The sequence below is a fragment of the Thermobia domestica genome, chromosome 11 (assembly GCF_964235325.1).
Source record: "Thermobia domestica chromosome 11, izTheDome1.hap1.1, whole genome shotgun sequence".
In the NCBI taxonomy this organism is placed as follows: Eukaryota; Metazoa; Arthropoda; class Insecta; order Zygentoma; family Lepismatidae; genus Thermobia; species Thermobia domestica.
In genome coordinates this window covers 91,944,925-91,967,300 of record NC_137464.1, presented here as the reverse complement: position 1 = coordinate 91,967,300, position 22,376 = coordinate 91,944,925, and the positions used below count along the sequence as shown (strand labels likewise).

Sequence of the window (22,376 nt, the reverse complement as noted above, 5' to 3'; positions counted from 1 at the left end):
ACGCACTTCATACCTAAGTCAGCCTAGACAGCTAACTGAATATATTGGGACCATTCAAAATCTCATTCTAGACTTAAAATGAGAAAAATATACTTACTTTGGTTTGATAAGTGTATCGCCTACTGTAACGTTCTCGTAGCGGTTACTCAATGCATACACTGTCAGATCTTCTGACACTCCCCGGAAGTGGGAGAAACTGACGACTGCTCTTTCGTCTCCTACGTTGAACGCCACTAGGTATCCAGGTGAACCCTTCTTAAACCTAAATACAAATTAAAATATGCATTAATTTCATTACGACACTTACGATTTAAGAGAGAAATTAGATGTCCTAACATCTTTCCTTAAATCGAAAACATTCGAACCAAACTCACGTGATTTAGATGTAATACGGAATGGCTCGTTTACATTTAAGGTGTTCTTTTAAATATTAAGATTCTATATAGTCTAATTATATTTTATTTCGAATTTCGAATTAATATTTGTAAGACCTATGCGAGTTTCTAACAGCACGTCTCGATGCCCAGCAAGTTTAAAACTGATTCAACATTCAGTTTATTGTTAGGACAAATTTCAATATGAGTTTCTTGCCCTGGCTTTAATTTTTTCCTAATTAGTATATGAAGACATCCATAAGTGAGGCTGATACTCGAGTAACTGATTCACTGCAATTTATTTAGAGTACGAAAGCGTATCAACACATGTTCCTTGTAAGTTAATATATTTTACGTGCAACATGCAAGAAACAGTTTAAATTACCTTGAATCAAACTTTGAAATTCACACAATGAAAATTACAACATGTATCAAACCGGCGACTTATTTGTGAACGGAGGTGGCTCTGTATATTGAGAAAATTTTGATAAGTGTATATATTTATAAAGAATGTACGAGGGATGATCGCGGAAAAAAAGGTCACAAAGCATATAACTTTTGTATTGTTCACTGTAACGAAACTATTTGTAGATTAATACGTTGTCTTGTTGCAAATTTAAAACCTTCGGATTCTGACTATGTATACCCAAGAAGCGGACACTTAAAATGGTGATTCGTCTGGAAAATTGGTGAAGGGTAGAAGTGGGGTCAATGATGTAGTTCCTGTGGGGAAAAAAGACACCACCTGTTGACATTCATAGATTGTCAAGGTGTATGGGATGGGCTCAATTTCAAGGCAACATGTAACGAAATTGTGCCGTGCCTTCCAAGGACGGACCAGTATTGTTACTGACAACCCTGGAAAAGACTTAGTACCTCAACCACTGACGTGAACTGTGCTCATGTGAATGAATATTCGTGTGGACAGAACATTACGCTCAGTATCAGCTGACGTGAGACTACCACGTAGTGTTGTGCAGAATTGTGGTTAATGTTCGAAAGTATAGGATGTGCGCGAAATAAATGACTACGCAAACTTGACGCGGATCTCTGTGCAACAAGTGCTTGAATATAAAAGGTTATTAAATGGAGGACTAGTATTGAGAACCCTCTATCATAAGCCATAATAGGTTTTGTACTTTTTCAATCATCCCTCGTACTTACATAACTAACATTTCACAATACAGCTGAACACCCTACACAGCCGCCCATATAACACATGCATGCAGAATCATTGTGTACATACTTAGAATAACAAGAAAGCAACAAAGCATGCATTCTAAGAAGCGAATATTCACGTTTTTTTCAATACAGAACGCATAACAATGGAAATTGGAAACCACTACGCAAATTAATTCGCTTTTAGACTAAATTCTATCACAAGAAAATTTCCAAAATTTTACGAACTGAGTGCAATTTAACGTTCTTTCAGCACCGAGGCTTAATGAAAATGAACCTACTGCTAGTGAGATCTCAATTCCAGTTGCGGCAAGTACCTTATCAGAGATTGAACCCAAGACCACGTACGTCAGTAATTTGGTCACTTCTTGGGCGTTATTCTTTCTTTTAAAAAATAGCTGGTTCGACTATTATTCAATTATAATTTCGCATCAATTCTGTAATTCTTTAAGATTTTACTTAAGGCGTCTATTTCTTTATAAATTCTGAAGTAACATTGAGTCCTGTAAGATTACTACTTTAAAATAAAATACATAATGGAGGTTAATATTTCTGTATACAGTAAGTAAGTTAATTCGTAACTTGAAGGCACAGAAAAAGAGAATAAGAATTTCGATGTGAAACTTGGAAGATCACTTAATTAAGAGTGACATTTAAATGGCGAACATGAAAACCCGAAAAATTAGAATTTAGGCGTAATGTTTTCATTCTTGTACCTAATAATACAAAAAGCTAAGAATTCTACACCACGTTTATTAATAAATCACTAGTTAGAAAACAATGAGTAATTAACATTGAATGATCTGGTAACTTTTAAAGTATGTTTGCTTTCCTTTTTGTAAATGTTAGTTACAAAGGTTGCAACATATTTACGAAGGAGTCTAAGCTTTTACGACCATCGCACTGTATTCCCGGCACAAACTCAATCTAGCGTCATATGTACTGGAAACGGGCACTCTAGCCAGAATGCATCAATACGAGCTGTCATGTTAGGAAATAGAAACTCGACAAACTAATTTTTAAGAACAAGTTTACGTACACATATGACTTATAATATGAAAAGAATACTGTGTAAACCTTTAAGAGTGGAAAGGGAGTGACACGTCAAAACAATTAAAAACGACTGACAAGTGTCGAATCCATAGTTTTTAGAGATTGCCGAGATGAATAGTGACGCTTCCGATGCCCTGTAAAGTAAGACACACCAATCATCTTTAAGGGTGGGAAGGGGGTGGTGGCATTTAAAAATAATCGACAACTACTGATAGTGACTAATCCATAGCTCTTGGAATCACTGAAATGAACAGTAACACTCCAGATGCCCACCGACTAAGTATAGCCCCCATCGGCGTAAGAGAGAAGGAGTGAAACACAAAATGTCCAAAATGATCGAAATTAGTGTCGAATCCATAGTTTCCAGGACCGTGTACAAACATTCTTTTCGTGCGAAGCCGGGCACTTCTGCTACGTATATAAGTAAAATCAAATTTCAAATTCATTATAAGAACCTGATGCCTTATGGTAGGAGAAAGAAAGATCTTATGATACCAGTTTTTCAATTCATCAAATTTTTATACTGACGAAACATGAAGTTGTATTAAATAAACTAAAAATCTGAAATGCTATAAAATAGACCTTTTCATTGTATCTGCAGTCGGATCAATATCACTTATTATACTATTATACGGCGCTCAGAGTTTCAACTTCATGCAGCTACATGCGAATTCCTTACATCTTTATTTCTACATTCTTGTACTTCTGTACCTAGGATTTATACTTTAAACTTGTGGAAAAACAAATTGTATAACTCAAAATACGAAGAATCAAATATAAAATCGTGAAACATACTAAAATTAATCCTAATTTTCGAAGTTTCGCTCACAGATAAATTCCAGAATTTCTACAAACTTTATTTTATACATATTCCTAGTATGCAATCTGAAAAGCAAAAATTTATTTATTTCTCACCTTTGATTTCACTTAGGTTTAAACTATTATACACTTACTTTTACCAACTGAGATACGGGATGAATTTATAAGAATAACACTTGCACTAAGAAATTATTTTTCCCACCCCCCAAATAAGAGCTACTACACAGATACATGCTACATACTATTTTAAGCGTTATCTTCGTTCCTAAGGAACATTCTATCTAAACAGTTTTTGTCATGCGCACCAAGACTAGCATATTTCCTTACCGCCTGCAAAATCCACGAAAACAGTAATTTGAAGAAATAAAATATATACACAGACCATATGTGAGACCAGAAAATATTGAGTTCAATGCACTTTTACAAAAAATATAAACTGAAAATATAACAGCTTGAACTTTCAGTTATATTTTTCGCAACGTTTTATACTTAAAATTACCAAATTGAAATAACATTTTATATTAATATTTTTGATAACCTCTCTTGACCTTCAAAACAGCAAATGCAACGTAAGTTTTTAAGTAGCAGAATACTGGATTTTTCAATAACCTAGTGGCGATTCGGGAGGGAAGTCTCACCAATAAAAATTAACATTTTACTAAACTTTACTAAAAGCTAAGAAAGATAGGTTATCTAATGTCCGCTATTGAAATAAACACATTAAACTTTTAACTATACACAGCAAAAAATTAGGTGTTAAAACACAAAATGATTACCACTTTAGCGTGTTACTTGTGTGTTAATTCAACACCAAGGACATCGTCTTCCGAGCATATCAGAAATAACATGTTACAAGCTATGAGAATTTGCATTGCTTTTTCTTGTTTGGGATAAACAAAGATTTACGCAGTGTAACTCCCAATCAACGAATAACGTTCTAAGTTTTCTGTAATCGGTCACAATAATAGTTCTGTAAACTTGTGAATTGTCTAACAACAGTGGCAGTAGTAGCAGTTCTGCTATCTTGTATTCTCACGTGCTAAGACATAATAACAGATAACATAATAACAGATAAATAGGGGCACGAGTTTTTCGCACTAAGGATTTAAAAAATTCGCGTTTCGCTTTTCATATTTCGCGTTTTGTTGCATTTTCCAAATAAAGTTTCTCATTTTTTAGCTCTTGTGGAAAAGATATACCCTGACATTTTTACAATTGTTCCTTTTATTCATAGGTCTATACAGAAATAAACCATTAATTACCTGAAAACAAAATACACTGAATATTTCACTTGATATTGTAAATTTCACTTATAGAAAATTATATTTTTTTAATCAAACTGAAGGAAAATTATTAACTTACTATAAGTAGGAAAGTTTAGCTGTTTTCTGAAAATACATAGGCACAAGTTACATTTAAACATTAAACATAAGCATGTTACATGTTTCCACACTTTCCTCCTCCATTGTTTTGCGTTTGTCAGTTACTAGTCCATGCCATTGGTTAGCTAATTAAAACGAATCCTCTCCATCCAGCTGCGACGGTGATACCCGTGTCCGAGCCACGTTATTATGCCACGTTCTACTGTTCCCTCAGCGGAAAACTGGCCTTCACGAAAACTTATTTTTAAAATTTCGCGTTATTTCGCGCGTTGTTCGACATTTCGTGCAAAACTGCCAATTTCGAGTTTTATTGCGCAACGGAAACCAAAGAAAATACACATAAAATACCATGAAACTTAAAGAAACTGAAAATTACTCAATTCAGACTCATTTCGTTTTATCGCGCACTGCGAAAAACTCGTGTCTTTACAGGATAAGGAAAACAGATGGCAGCACTACGTAACTGATGTCAGACAATTCAGAGGTTTACAAGACTATTACTGTACCGATTACAGAAAACATACGATGTTATTCGTTACTTAGTATAAATGCGAAATATACTGCGTCAAGGTTTGCTCGTACCAACCAAAAATTACTGAAAATACTCGCAGCCAGTAAGTATTTCTGATATGCTCGGAAGGCGATGTCCTTGGTGTTAACATACAAGTAACATGGTAAAGTGGTGGTAGTAATTTTTTCTTGTTTCAACACTTTTTTCAGTATCATCACATTCAAGAAATCATTTTTTAGACAGCAGTATATTGTGAAAGCTAAAGTAAATTACACTCCATTAATCATTTCTCTTTCCCTCCATGACATCTTCTTGTGAGTATATCTGGCCTGTGTTTAACTGGCGACCTATTATCTGACAGATGCCAATACAGTAACGAAGCTCACTTCTCAGCTATTGATCTTATTTTTTATTATTATTATTATTTTCTTCCTGATGAAGCGTCTGTGAAACAGTTTACAACTAACTGTGTGTCTGTGTTCTGGTCATTGCATTTTATGATTCTGTAGTGTATGGTCTAGTGTGTATACACATACAAAACAGTTTTAGAAGCACTATGGTTAGTCATCTACGCTAAGAAAGTGAACATAGTTTAAAATCCGGCTTGACCTTTCGTCGTCTTGTTTTCTTTCTCTGCTTAGTTTAAATATCTAAATCTAGTCCCCACTTGTGACTACCGCCACAACATTTATGATTGACTTCTCTCTCGGGGATCCCAACAAACTCGTGATATGACTTCCCTTTTAAACACAAATTTCCAAGTAGTTTTGAACATCAATTAGTTTCTGATGTTGCTCCATGTATTGCTATAAATCACTAACACTTCAAAAGAAGTTAAACTAATATAGTCTCTGAAAGGGAAAATTAATATAGTTGATTTCACGCCCACCACTGGCAAAATATAGTGCTTTTGGGCACAAAGGAAACTTCAGTGTTAACATGTAAAATGAGCTGAGTTACTCACAATCAATTAACCTGCCAATAAGTTAGTAAGTAAAGAAGTAAAAACGTTCTGATTTTAATTCGTGTATCTCTATCAGAAAAAAGCTTATTTAGAAAAAAAGCACAATCAATACCAGTCAAACTGAACGGTAAGACGACCTACCAACGTAAGTAGATATCCTGAACATCTTAGAGCTGTAGAACTCTCAATCTACAGCCAAGTATAAGACACAAACCTCATCTCTATTACCCTAATATCTTAACTTCAAAACAAACATTTCGGTTTATTTAAATTCATAGAATATATTAACTACAAATGTTTAATACTATACCTTGTAAATGCAAAAACTGTTCCATTTACAACATCCATTTCAATTTCTCCATACATAATCGATGGTGATTCTCGTACTTTTCGTAGCTGTTTATAAATGTTAAGGTGACTATTATCCGTGTTCCTTTGATTTTCCACGTTTACTGTAGGATAGTTTGGATTTACAGGCAGCCATGTAGTTGCAGCGTCCGAGAAACCTTCAAATGAAATTGAAATATTTCAGTTGCATAGAAATTACTTACACACACAAAAACCTACCAAATGAGTATATACTCTGAAAGGTTGAGATTCATACATAAATCTTATACAAATACTTAACTGAATTGAATCTTCGTTCACGGACCGGGAACAGAACACACAGTACCATCTATCAAGATATTGAAGATGATCACCTACATAAATATTCAAAAATTCTACATTTATCAGCGTATAATGGAATAAATGTTTCTAAAGATTAGACTTATCAAACTGAAAAATTAACTCTTCTGAAACCAGCAAATTTATACTTTACGAAAGCCACGTGATCTATTAATGTGGAACATACTGAAATTTACACCCATTAAGCCTCTTATTACATTAGCAAGGCCACAGTATACACTATCGTTAATGGGATGTAATCTAAAATTATAATCAACTCTAACACTTTTTATACCTCCTCCCTGAGATTACTGAACAGTTTAACTCTTCCAAATAATTCCTGATCCTTTCGGTTGGGTCTGAAACTAGATCTTCACAGCACATTGGACGTTAGGAATGTCCCTTGAACTGCTTGCTTTTTTTTTCTTCCCTAGTTTGGGAAGAAATTATCAGAGGGCGTCTAGTCAGGCAAAAAGGGCATGGTGGGCTAATTAGAATCCAAGAATTTTTATTTTGACAGCCTCAACGTAAGATATATGGGTTAGGCAAGTGTCGTGGACGATGAGGCATTATGATCCAAACTAATTTTATATTAGGCATTAATTTCTTTGACTTGGCACAGTTTCAAATATTTTTATAGATGATAGTAGTGAATTATTTTGTGCTTTTTCGCACTTTTATAGTTTTCTGCTTTTTAGTGCTGTTGCTGAAGTCTGTTAATATTGTTTTTTTTAATATTATATATAATCTTACAATTCTATGGTAAGAAAAAACTGCGAGAAATCAAAGGAATAAGTGGGAGGAGAGGAAATAACAGTATGAGGTTGTTCAGATCCTGTTTTCAGAAAATGTTCACAGGGAAGCAACTTCTACAACGGTTGTGTAACAGATCAAGCTTTGTAAGAATAATTTACTGGTGACGAAATTTACACCTACGTATAACAGCCATAATTCTCTAGTATAAGGAAAATAGTCGTAGGATACAGAAGTAGGTTAAACAATCATTTTCCAGCTATTCCTTACACAACTCCACAGCTGTGGACGGAGATTCTTCTTGGCCGATATCAATTTACGTTACACCCTGAATCCCAACTTTTCACCTCACCGATTGCACAGAACTACCAAATGACAATGGTATAATGTATAAATAACTCGTCTGCAATGGCACGAACAGTTTTGAGGGTGTCTGCTTCCACGGTGTTCCTGAATAGCTCATCCGAACATCATGACGGTGGGTGCTACGGGGCTTATTTTGTAATGCGCCCCACGAAACTTGACAAACCAGCGGCGCACAGTGGAGTATTTAGTCTTGAAACCGGACAAAAATATTTACCATTTAGTATTATAAAATAATCTATTAAATTAATATAATTTGTGTTTACCTACAGTTTTAAAGATACATTATAGCCAAAACCTGGTCCTGCAGTTTTGAACAGTCAGGAAAATCAGAGAAATTACATTATCTTGCGTATTAATCATTTTTTATTGCCTTAAACTGTCTAGGGTAAGTACTTTGAAACATTTTAAGAGAAAATTCTTGCTATTTTACTATAAATTAACATTTGTTACATCAAATAATGGATAAAAAAGCAACAAACATAAAATAGAAACAGCAATACACTTTTTTAAAGATATACTGTACAATGTGTGGCCCAAAGTCTGGTCGGGCTAAATATTTAAGGAACTGTAAATGCAGTCGATCCGAAGTCAACTGGGATCAATGTTGGTGGTATGGAGAAACATTATGACGTGGTTAAGGTTGTCGTCCGCCATCTTGGAATCAACTTGTTTATTTTAAATGGCAATATGGTCATATGACATATTAAACAACATCCCCGTTTGAAGAGAAATCCAATGATAAAGTTACTTTTCCAAAATCTGCAACAGTTTTCAAGTTGTAAATGAATTTAGGATACGTTATGTTATCTTTCAGACTTACGATTAAATTTTGTAATGTGTGGAGCATTGTATGGACGGAAACTGTCTACTTTTTTCTTGAAGGTAGGATGGGATGTTAACTCGAGAGGAAAGAATTGAAATTATCCTTTCGATTGAAGGACGCGATTAGGATGTCGTTCATTGAAGACTGCTTCTATTACTGAGGAACTGCGTCCCTTAAGTCGAAAATGTTTGTTTCTAGCCTCAGCTGCCTCCTCTCAGAGTTGCTCAATAGGCAAAATAGTATGTTTTATGATTGCTGGACCATGAATTAAAACTTTACATAGGGCTGGAGTCATCGGGTACCAATCATATAGTATTACAAAGTTCTGCAGTGGCAGTAGCGAAGTTCTGAAATTTCTTCACGTCTATTTTATGGCCACCAGAAATTGCCTACACAATAATCTTGAAATATTTTTACCAAGTTTAAATCCACACCAGTTATTCGGGCAGCAGTTTCATGGTCAGCAAAAGCCTTGAAATGTTAACGTTCGTATTGCCATGGCCTTGTCTACTAACAAACCCATCTCTTCTCTGAAACTGGTTTGAATTTTTCTTCGTCTCTTTAACTATGGTTTTCTCCTCTTCTGATTTCCCTTTCATTGTTTAATAGGGATTTTGTAGGCTTAGTGTAATATTGATTCGAAACACCTGATCCTTGTATGAAGGATAGAAATCCAAACAAGGACAGACAACAAATTTCATGCGTCACAATTCCTGGTGCAGTTTATGAACTTATAGAATTAATTACATGAAACCCTACTTGAAAAAATAATTCTACTTTTCTGTATAAACTCAATCAACTAAAGACTGAACTCTCAGGTTTATGTCAGGAAACTGCTGTAAGGCCTTCTGAACTCACTTAAAAACCAAATTAGATATAATTTATAAATATATTTTTATTTTAATGGGGCAATTTCGGGCAAAATTTTATTCTTGGACTAAGTTAACAAAAGATTGAATTTTTAAATGCAAAAGGAATCATTGATCAACTAGATTCAGAACAAATTTAACCACCAAGACGTAGAGCTAAAATGTTAACATAACATAAAATTAAGACTTCTATCAATGCCCTTTAAAACAATAGTTTTTGTTGATAATGACCTTAATACAATTACTAAAATTAATACCTCAAAAACTGTACGCGCGGTCACACTAATTTACATTCGCGTGGCCAGAAAAATCGAGCGACTTCAGCAATTATTATTTATGTTCATTTCATATTTAAATAATGGAATTTACGTTTACAAGTTCCGACAGTTATCGAAAAACAAGAAAAACTTTATTTCAACATTTTTCAAATTTTATTTTTTCGACTTTTGTCCGGACTAAGGTCAAATACTCCACTGTGCGGCGAATGAACCAAATGTATCTTTTTTCCTGCTTGCTGTGCAGATTGTCCCAGTTTTGAGTACTTGCGTGTTCTCCATGGTAGACTTTCATACAACCTTGTTCAACGGCGCACTGCCTCCTGACTGTTTGAGTACCCCCAGCCTGTTTGCTGGACCATGCTGAGTATGTGGCTTTAGACACGTGACCTTAGTACATCACTGTGCTATGTGGCTGAGGTGAGTTTCCGACCAAACGTCAAACCACACATTTGCACCAATAATATATACTAACCCTGTACCCAGTTCAAATGTATTCGGTTTATTTTTTTTTTTTATTTATTTTTTAAAGACACATTTACTCCTGTTGGTAAGAGATGTAATGGCTATTGCGATCTGCCGATCATAGTTAGGCGTGTTCTCTAGCTAGTGCCAAGATGATACCCAATCGGATAATGCTGATCAGTCATAATTATAATTAAAGACTTATGAATTGCATTTCAGCAGTTGTCTTTCTAGTTCGCTCTGTAAATGTTAGATCGTTGCAATATTAATTATATTCAATCCCGTAGGAAACTGTCATAATTGTAACACTGAAACTAAAGGAATGTTTGAGTATTTCAGTACTTTTGTTTGTTTTCCAAGACTTTATTCATAAATGTTCAGTTGATTAAAAAACAGTTAGGTTCTGTATCAAACTATTTTCCGTGCATGTTATAGCTACTAATTTAAGGTGGACACAAAATGTAAGCGACAGAACTAGTTATCGGACATTATCAAAAATTCCATGTTATTTGTTTCCTGGATACGCTTTTATAGTTAAATTCTACGTACATATTCGGCATTGCGATATGGGATTCTGCTTTAAATAAGTTTAACGTAGTATCAGTGTAAAAATACCCGGAGAATAGATAAAAATATTAATTACCTGCATTTGTAGCATTTCTCCACTGCATTGGACCCCTCGGATCGTGTTTTGTTTTAGAGTTATTACTGGTATCTTCCATTCCTATTTCCTCTCCGTAATATGTGACAGGAGTTCCCGGAAGCATCATCACTACCATATTCAAGCCATCTACCACATCTGGAGATAATCTACTAGCAACACGGGATGTCCTAGAATCTCCTAACTGAAAGTTTAAGAAAATGATATTACTATTACCTCCTGAAAATTTTCTGAAAAGTCTTCTGTGTTTCTGCGGAATATCATTCTGTTATTTACACACATGAACAAAGGAGAGAAATTATTTTAGAAATATTTTACATTAATTTAATTATTTTACTACTATTCCATATCAACCAATGTTAAATCTTCAAATTAATCAAGCAATAATTACTCGCAATTCATATGAAAAAAAAAAAAAAATCAGAGTGCACAGAGGTTTTGTTTGAAAGCCTCTGGGGGAGGGGCAGAGAGAACCTTTGAATAGGCAGGGAAACTAGGAAAAAGGCGTAGTCTCTCGGGAATGAGTTATGTTAGATTAGTAGGGCATACGATCCAACTGTTAGGTTTTGACTGTGTCCTTGAACTTCAAGTCTTAAATTAATATATTGTCTAACGTGACACCCTGCAGCTAACAATTCCATTTATTTGCTAATTATTTTCAATTAATGCAACTTGATTCACTTCAACAGATTTTCTCCTCTATCGCACGGACTGTTTACTCTATTATATTTTCGTTCTCATGAAAGATTCTTTGCAACTGTAAAAAAAACCTTAATGGTTAAAAAAAAAAAAAAAATCCAATCTTTGAGTTATACAATACTCATAGAATGCGTTTTTCGCATGAGAAGAATAAAGTTTTTGTAAAATATTTTAAACGTATACACATTTTTATGGATTTCAGAATTCTATGATGCAAATTTGATGTCAATGGAATTACGTAATACATCACACAATCGCTCCTAAATAACTTTACAATATCTACACAAATTCAGTTTTCCCGTACCTCGAAGTAGTAGATTCACCCCAAGCTACGTGGATTGCTACGCATAACCCTTAATCGATCACATTATTCAGAAATAATTAGTTTCTGAAGAAGCATCAGTAAATTTATTTTGTTAAAGTTGAGACCAAATTAAATTACCTTCCTGTGCCGAAAATCGCGAAGTTTTCCACGTTTTACGGAAATTGTATAATATATTATGCAAGAAATAGTAACATGTTAATATACTGCCATAGTATACAAATTTTATGGCTAAGTGCTGATGGCCTCCAAAGAGATTAGTAATAATAATAATAGCAAATCGAAATATCACCTCTCGGAATGAATTACTAAAACCTTTGTCTTATACACAGTTTAAAACACACTCATGAACAACTGAGTGCAGGATGTCAGGAAAAATTATTGAATATATAAGAGAATGTAGGAAAAAGATTGTTATCAAAGGAAAAACTGAATAATTCTGAACAAGTTAGATTGGAGCCATTCCATGTAAAATCAACCAAATTTAAAAAACCCTTATCGTCTCAGAATTTGATGAAACTGTGTACATGTAGGCCCCTATGAGAGATGATCATGCACCAAATTTTAGCCCTGTACCCCCTGTAGTTTCACAATAAAGGTGGTAAAAAAATTAACAAATTTGATGTTTTTTGTAGAATCCTTTTAGCTTCAATTGGTCATATCTCCTGTAAATATTGAGGAGAAAATTTTGAATCAGTGATATCTCAGGAAGTGCCCATTTAATTTCCTTGAAATTGGGTACCGAAGTATCCTCATATGTCCGGCGTAAGTGTGCCAAAAGCCAACTTGGGCCAAGAATGGGTCTGGAGTCTATAATGATTTTCGTGTGACCATGTCGGGAGACACCTGGTGTGCCAATATGGCAACTTGCCAATTTGTCAACACTGGTGAAGGTGTAATTGACCTAGTAGTAATGTTTTTCTGGTGCAAACTAATTTAGCAATCTTGTGGGGATCTTTGAAACATTCCATTATCAATCATAATACGTTGCATTGACCTAAATATATGAACATTCTGGGAAGGTTCTCGAAGCATCTGGAACATTCTAGATTCTAGAACCGTTGTAACATGCTACAAAATTCATAGCAGTAAGGTGAGGGTTGGACTTCGCCCGGTGCAAGCGTGGATGGCAGTACTGGCTCCACAACTCAAAGCTTCACCTATGGTGGCTTCTGGTGGCTTGCTTGTGTTCTGCAAGTCGACGAGACAAATGAAACAGCAAAGTTGTGTTTTCTGAGACCTCATGGACCAGCACCTTCCCATGTATATCCAGATATACCAGATGTGCTCTCACTGCCTGCCTGTGACATCTCTCTTGTTGATCCCAGAACTGCAACTGGCCGTACCTACACGCTTAGCAACAAAGATATGGAAGAAGCCTGTTGACTGTTTCAACACAAGCACCACTGACAATCTCTTCCAGCAAATCAGTAATGGCTAAATATTTCTTACACCGTATTAACAAATTGGGAAGCTGCCACATTGGAACCCAGGTGTCTTCCGACATGGTCACACGAAAATCACTGCAGACTCCAGACCCATTCTTGGCCCAAGTTGGCTTTTGGCACACTTACGCCAGACATATGGGGATACTTTCGTACCCAATTTCAAGGAAATTAAATGGGCACTTCCTGAAATATCACTGATCCAAAATTTTCCCGGAAAATGGCAGATATTGTAGCCTATTCTTTCCTCTTCAAAATGGTATATTATCTTTCTCTCTAGTTCAATATTTACGGCAGAAATGACCAACTGAAGCTAACAAGATTCTACAAAAAACATCAAATTTGTCAATTTTTTTACCACCATGTACTCTGAAACTACAGGGGGTACAGAGCTACAATTTGGTGCATAATCATCTCTCATAGGGACCTACATGTACACTAAGTTTCATCGAAATCAAACATCATGAGGTTTCGGGTTTGGTTGATTTCACATGGAATGACCCATTGTTTTATTACTGTTTTAATCACTGTAATCCTCTAATAACCATGAAATTAGTTCCTGTTGGTAAGTTTCAAAGATCTAGTGTCGCAAAACCCCTCCTACAGTCAGTAGCTCACGATTTACAGAAAGAGTTTGTTCAAAATTTTGAATTCCTCTACCTAATAGATTCATATATCCAGTGAACGACGTAAAAACATTCAGGCCTGCACCCATTTATTTTATTATTATTATTATTTTTTTTTCCCCTCTGAGGATTCGGTTTTGACCTCCGCTTAAGGCTGGAGAAGGACATTTATGCAAATTTTCAGGTACCTACGTCTAACAGTTTTTGAGATCTGCTGAACGAAAGAGAAAATCCGTACCCTTTTCCCACCTTAGGGTTCGTGTTTCAAAAATTCTCGACTTATCCTCAATACAGTGTTTACGCAAAATTTCAAATTCCTATGCCTAAACAACGTTGGAGACACATCGAACGGAAATATATATCATTCAAGTGCCCTATAATTATATTAAACTGTTCCAGTGCTCTCTATCGTCCTCGTCAGTAACTTTAGGAAACTCATGACAGTCTTTTCATTTCTCGCATCATCCTAACTTTCTTCTGCTCAACTGAAAAATGATCAATGAATTTGAACTGAGTTACTCCCAAAACTACTAACAAAGGTGATACAGATCGCTGAAACAGTTTAGTACAATTATAGTACACTATAAACACGATTTTTGTTTGTTTTACAAGTTATATAAACATGCGTCAAATCATATCTTTACTTAAAAATGCATAGAAATGTTAGCTCTTAGTCATACCGAAGTACTGTTTGAAATACTTACTGTCCACGTAGGCCAAAATCCTTCATCTCTATTAACCCAAAATCCATCTTCGCTTAGCCACTCACTAACAGTATTATTAAGATCTTGAGCAGTAAAACCAGGCTTTAGTTCTGTAAGTTTTGAGTTCTGTGGAATATCAACTACATGGGTCTCATTCTTTCGGGCATACTTCAATATATCGTCCTTTGTAATGTTTGTGCTAGTCATCAAAATTCTGAAATAAAACGAATTCACTGATTTATTGTCCATTGAAAGTTGATGAAATTCAAAGAAGAAAAATAAAACTTATAAATCAAAATCACACTTTTCCACGAATTTATTGTTATACACATTTGATAGGGAAAAAAAATACAATGGATTGTTCTGGCTTGACACTATATTTGTGTCGTCATTGCTACGATTGCTACCATGAAGTTGACGCATTTAAAACTGCAAAACATGTCCCAGCTGGCAATGATACTAGGTATGACAAATGATATAACGAATTAGTCACCTACTGTTCCTCAGCCCATTTTTCTTCCAAGTGCTACCCTCGGGCACTCCTCAAGGACAAACAAACGCTTAAGCCCTTTCCCACAGTAAGATCACCACATTATATATATTTTGAATCAACAGTGAAATGTTTTTCAAGGACCATTACCAAAATTTAGTAAGTACTTGTAGTTTCCACTAAATTTTTAGGTTATTCCTGTTATCTTACTATGGAAAAGAAAGAAAAAGAAAAGAAAAAAAGTATAAGTAGAGTAGTTAGAGACTATCGTTTACACTCATGTCCAAATTATTGTCGCATGTCCATAAATATGTTGTAGGAATAAAATTTGATAACGAATTCGCCAGGTATTTCTTATAATGTTAGTATATGTATAATCGGCAAAGACATGTATGTGGCAAATTTAATGTCAAAAGAGCGGTAAATAAGAACAGCATAACGAAAATAAAACTTCCTTGTCTATTTAGCAACATTTTGTTTTACTCATTTTAATTTTCGTATTTGTAATTCTTTTGCTATGAAATTTACCACAAATATACATTTTCTGACTATACACATATCAGTATTGAAAGTACCCTGCAAAATCATTATCAAATTATATTCTTACAAGAAGACAGTTATAGATATGCGACAATCATTTTGGACATGAGTACATATTTTGAAATGCTGTATACAGTAAAATAATAAATAGTAGTCTACAACTTTACTAGGAAACTATTTTTTCTTTGTTGATACAAAAATGTGAAGTGACCACAAGTCAAGGTTGGCAAAAACCATAGTTTTTATTGAAAAAAACAAAAACCTCGGTTTTTTTGGGTTTAAACCAGTTTTTTAATTTTTATTTAAATAATTTGTTCTATGTATTTATATTACATATGAAGAGAAATACGTCTGTTTCGCCGTGGTGTTATTATGCAACAACGGGGTTATGCTGGAAGGAGTCACGTAAGCTTAAAGCTGAATTCAAACCGCTTCTTTACATCCAAGAGAAATTGTTCTCTATTTGGACTCGAAACCGAAACTAATCTGCGACAAGGCGATGAGTCTGCCGACTCACTCACGAAGACTTCTGATCAATATATGTTGTACTGATTTTTACATACTTATTAATATAACTGTCAAGTGTAATTTCAGAAGGACAGAAGGATCAACTGTTGCACAATTGAAACCAATATACAGAATTATATATAAATCGGGAAACTCCCGCCTTAGCCATTGGGAAAATTATTATTTTAAATGTAAAGCAATAACGAAAACAATCCCGTTATTGCTTGGCATGTAAAATTTGTATCATGATCAGTACGCTAAAACTGGGGTATTAAATTACAAATTTAGTATGTAGATATCATTCAAATAAATTAAAACAATTGGAAGCTACATAGGCAGTCGGTAAATTTTACAATTTGTATCATTATATTTAAGCAACCTTGGCTTCTCTATAAAACTGACATTCAGGTATATAATTTGGTTTCGTTTCGTGTGTTTAGGCTTAATATCCTTATATAATACAAAGGTAAGAAGACTTTCGCTTAAAGTCACATCCGAATCGTTCCTTGGTTTACACTTGAGAAAAGGGATGTGGTTCGACAGAGAATTGAACATGGGACGCCTTGATTAAAAAGGTGAAAAGGAGATAAAACTAATGCAGATGGTTTTATATTTGGAAACGTTACCATTAAGTTCATAGGATTTAAAGTTTTTTTTTTTTTTTTTTTTTCTTTGTTTAAACCAGCCACCCCTGTCACAAGTACTGACGAAATTTTGGTAAAGTTTTTAATTTTTTATTTTGCTGATTAAAATAAAAAAGTAAAAGTGTGAACTTACCGTGGAAAAAGTTTTGAGGGTATTTGTCTCAAGAGCAGGGTTGGCAAACACCATGGTTTTTATTGAAAAAACAAAAAAAAACTTTTTTTTTGGGTTTAAACCAGGTTTTTTTCGTTAAAATAATTTGCCCTATGTATTTATATCACATATGTACAGAAATAAGTTTGTTTCACCTTGGTGCTATTATGCAACAGCCGGGTTATGCTGGAAGGGGTCACATAAGCTTAAAGCGGAGTCCAAACCGCTTCTTGACTTACATCCGAAACAAATTGTCCTCCATTTGAACTCGAAACCGCGACTAATTGGCCACAAATCCGATATGTCTGCCGACTCACTCTCAAAGGACTCCTGATACGTTGTATTGATCTTTACATACTTATAATACAGGGTGTTTCAAAACAACACCGATAACGTTTGAAAGGTAATTCCTGACACCAAGATAAGACAAAGTATAGACCAACCTGGGTGTACAAATGCTTCCTTTCGGAGTTATAGGCTGTCGAAAACATGAAAAACTAAATTTTAGAGGTCCATAGCTCCAATACTATGGGACCTACAGTAGTCGGGTCAAGACTTCACTTAGGAACTAGTGTATGTCCTATCCAAATATCCGACTTTCAGAATCCTGCGGTACTTTCGCAACTATTTTTCTAGAGGTAGTTGGTGAGTACTACAGATTATATGCCAGTAACCAAACTCCCTCCATAAAAATTGTTGCGTGAGTACCTTAGGATGCTGGAAGTTGGATATTTGGATAGAACTAATACTAGTTCCTAAGTGAAGTCTTGAACCGACTACTGTACGTTCCATAGTTTTGAAGCTATGGATCTCTAAAGTTTAATTTTTCATGTTTTCGGCAGCCTATCCGAAAGGAAGCACTTGTGCACCCAAGATGGTCTATACTTTTTATCTTGGTGTCAGGAATTACTTCCCAACGTTTCGGTGTTGTTTTGAAACACCCTGTATAACTGTCTAATTGTCAAGAGTCATTTGAGAAGGACAAAAAGATAAACAGTTGCACACGTGAAACCATTATACATAACTACAAATGGACATTTTCAAAACACTTCAGAGTATAGAAGAACTAATTAAGTCAAAGTTGGTTCACTACGTTAAAGAAATACGACTTAATTTGCATTTCACTAAGAAAAGTGAATAAAGATAAGAATTATTTGAGTCCACTTTGGCTTTGACCCATTTATACATAAATAGATACCAAAGATACTTATGATTTCAGTAAATGAACCCCCCCCTCAAAAAAAAAAGGTATATCGATGATTTTTATCAATAGTAAACATTATTAAAACGAAACAATATTTAGAATTTTTCTTTGATTGAAATTGCATAAAAATTATAAACTATAAAAAAATCACAAAAGAAACATTCATAAACTTATTAAAAAAGTTTTTTTTTTCTAAACAGTTTCTATTCATTTTTAATATTTGTTCTAACTGTTTAAATTAAACATTAGATAAAACATACACTAACTATATCTTCACAATTGTACTAATTTGGCGTTGTACAATTATTTTGATGTCATTTTAATTGTTATACATTTTTAAATAATATTGAAGCCAATAATGGACAAGTAGAATGTAAAAATTAGAAGTTGCTTTTGTAGTATATTCTCTGAGTAATGAATGAGGAATTTAGGTCTGAATATAATACGAATAATATGAGGAAGTGACACGGGATAACCCACAAATGTGTGTTCATCAAGCTTTTACGAACACACACTTTTACGATCATTTTTCGTTTTTTTGATTTAAACCATTAAAAAAAAAAAAAAAAAAAAAAAAAGCTGGTTTAAACTAGCCAACCGTGCTCAAGAGTATCCAAGGGTAGTTCTCGAAGCATTAAAAACCTGCGAACCGTTAGTAGATGAGCTCTGTGCTCTATTCGCCCGACAAGTATTTATGATAGGCTTGAGGAGGAATTTTAACTCACTCTTAATAAAAGATAACAATGTCTCTCACTTAGCCTGCGTTGTTTTGTTGGTTTCCCCATCTTTAGCAGTTACATATTCCTTGCAAAAAATCATTTAAATGCTGAATTTTCGCTCACTGCTATCAGCATTGTTAAGGCATAAGAAAAAAGACAAAGATAGGATGGATGGAAATTACCATTTTAGAGTCCAAGTAACTATAGTCCCTCACGTAACCCTCTGGAAACCCAAGTAACTATATAGTTACCTTGGTTTAACTGCAACATGTTCTTTTATTTCTTTAACTCCTTTCTCATTTACTATCAAACAGATTCCTTCTATTTTTCCTATAATTTTCAATTGAAAGAAATATTTAGAAAGTGAGGAGGGGGATTGAATGAAGTTTTCCTTTATTGAAAAATTTCCCACACAAGTTCATTACCTGGGTATTAGTTGGAAGATTTTCACATTGTTGTCTTCAATGTAAAATTTCAGAACCAACCCTGCTTTTATAAGGATCGCGCACAGGGAAAGGATGCTCCAGATAAGAACTTTTTTAAAACAAATTTGGACATTAAAAAAAAGAACTGAAAGGCAGAAAATAAATTATTACTATTACCTATAAATTTTTTTGAAGTAATGTCAAGCGGAACAAATGAATGCCCAATATAAAATTATTGCGATGATAATTTTATTATTCTTTCCTTGTTAACGTTATTATTACTTTCTGTCTTTCAGTATTTCTCTTAGTCTCTGTATATTTTTCCTTAAAAAAAAGTTATTTTGTGCATTTTACTGAGTTTTGAAGTCAGTTTCTATTAAGTTTTTTTTTCTTTTTAATTTTTCCACTGTTTCGTTATTCCAGTAGTTTAGTTTGATATCTAAACTAAAAGGTAAGACACTAATTTCGTATAAAATGAGTCTCCCTACGAAACATGTAGACTTCAGCGTCACTTTTAGCACCGAGGCTATACAAAACGTCGGTCTACATCTTAGTGTGGGAGGATCGGAACAGCATGAGCCTCAACCGAAAACCAAACCCAGGTCTTCCGCGTTTAACTTTATAGCTATGAGGGAGCTAAATGTCAGTTAAAATGATTGCCTTCGTCATTCTGATGTTAATGTCCATTGACCTGCCTGTATACAAATTGAGAAACTGCATCCACCAAAACCAAGCCTCCGGTAATTATACCAAAAGCGAACTTCTGGTGCAGAGATTAGTGGAAAGATGTCAGAACATGAGTACAGTGCACGCAAAGTTAATTAATTTTAGGTTCCACAGAAAATGCACAACTACACGCGTGTCAAACCTAGGGTAATAATAGTACATGGCAAAGTATACATAGTCCACATATTGAAACAACGAAGCAGGCAGCTATCTTTGATTACAGAAACCACCGGGGGGGAAATGTGAATACACAGTACATACCTTTTATCGGAATCATCATCAAAATTCTTAAGAACAGATTTCAGTTGAGCCAAGATTCCAACGGCTGCTGGTGCCATGCCAAATTCATCACGCACGTTATGGGTATGAATATGCCTCAAGAAACTGTGCTCTTTATCATCAGAACCTGGTACCCCGCCTATTGCAGATTCATCTTTCAGATCTTCGTTCTCAAGGAGATATTCTGTATCACGAAGCTCAAAACCATGGACTCCCAGTTCCAACCAAAATTTTAGTATGTCCTGCAGAGGAATGAATGAAACTATACTGTAAGTAAATACTTTTCCCAATCCTTATAATTACCTATATTCCGTATATTCGGCTCCAAATTACTTGTAATGAAATTTAAAAATTACGCATTTAATCTGCGAATTCTCATTTCTACACTTCAAATAAGGTCAAAAGTTATAACTAGGCAATTTCTATGCACAGTGTTAAAGTGAGTTGAAAAAAGGCACAGATCACTCTATATTTTACCAAGTATGACATTTAATAACTTCCTGCATATGTACATATTGCACTTCGTCAATAAAAGAGGTAGTCAATGATTTATTAATATGATTTATCATGTATGTAATTACCATCAATTTTCTAAAAAAATTTTTTATCAGCTTTATAACAATCAAAATACTATCTCTTTCAGCAAAACATATTTACTAAGTAAGAACTTACTTTTAGTTCCTGAACGACTTGAGGATTTCTGAGATTCAAGTCGGGCTGATGTTTCCCAAATTGATGGAGGTAGAATTCCTGCCGCTCCTCGTTCCATGTCCAGGCTGATCCTCCACGCACACTGACCTACACATTTAAGTATACAACATTTATTTTATTGATATTCTCATCGGAAATGCTAAATCTAAGTCCTTATCCCTAAAGGATTATGCAATTAACGTTTTTATTGTATCTTCGATGCGAGTTTCTCACTTACACTAGGATAGCTATCAAGCCAACATGAGAAATTAAGACAGTGTATAATACTAATGCATTGGTGATAAGGAATTTAACAGTCGTGATATTGACAGTCAAGTTCTGTAAGCCCATATACCAAAACTGTACATCCAAAGGTATTTCGTATGATCTTTTAATTACTCCAACATGAAAATCTGAAAGTATCTTATTATTTATGAAATATCCTTACACCAATGTCCATAGTAATCTCGAAACATTTCTTCTTAATTACCCTAATAGATCTTAGGTCCTAACGCCTTACTGTTATTTTTAATGTCTTGTGCAAATCTAAAATATCTTCTCTATACCACTAGCAGCTTTCTAACAAGTTAACGTTATAGCACGTACTCCCATGCGCAAAAAAAATTGCGCGTAAACTCACGATTTTCCGTATTTATTCCTTTTTCCTTACGTTTATGGGTAAAATTGAGTTATTAGTATGTGGAGATAATAGAGAGCAATCCATCTAAGGAGATATTTCAAAAAAAAAAAAATAAATAAATAAATAAAAATAAAAAATAAAAAAATAAAATAAAATAATAAAAATATAAACAAAAATCAAAATTATGCTTGGTTTTGTGGATACTGGCAACGATGATTTCTAGGGATTTTTTCAGTAGTACAGCACGATTGCGGAGGTAATTCAGTAGCGAAGTCGAGGAGATGGATCAAGGAACTGGATACTGAACTAAAATGTTGCATTTATTGGTTAAAACCTAGTGTGTAGATTGCCTGCCAAATATAAATTAGCTTCTGTAACTAAGATGTCGTACGAAAATATAGAATT

At 34.4% G+C, this 22,376-nt stretch overlaps 1 protein-coding gene across 1 annotated transcript in view; it reads right to left on the bottom strand.

The window, feature by feature from the left end:
- Window positions 1-22,376, bottom strand: part of LOC145664281 (maltase A3-like) — a gene marked incomplete at its 5' end in the record, with an annotated part of 45,223 nt that overhangs the window by 2,061 nt on the left and 20,786 nt on the right. The window contains 6 exon segments of the mRNA XM_081730815.1: window positions 98-262; window positions 6,593-6,788; window positions 11,143-11,344; window positions 14,957-15,170; window positions 20,624-20,883; window positions 21,314-21,439. Of these exon segments, the coding sequence (XP_081586941.1) occupies window positions 98-262; window positions 6,593-6,788; window positions 11,143-11,344; window positions 14,957-15,170; window positions 20,624-20,883; window positions 21,314-21,439 (1,163 nt within the window).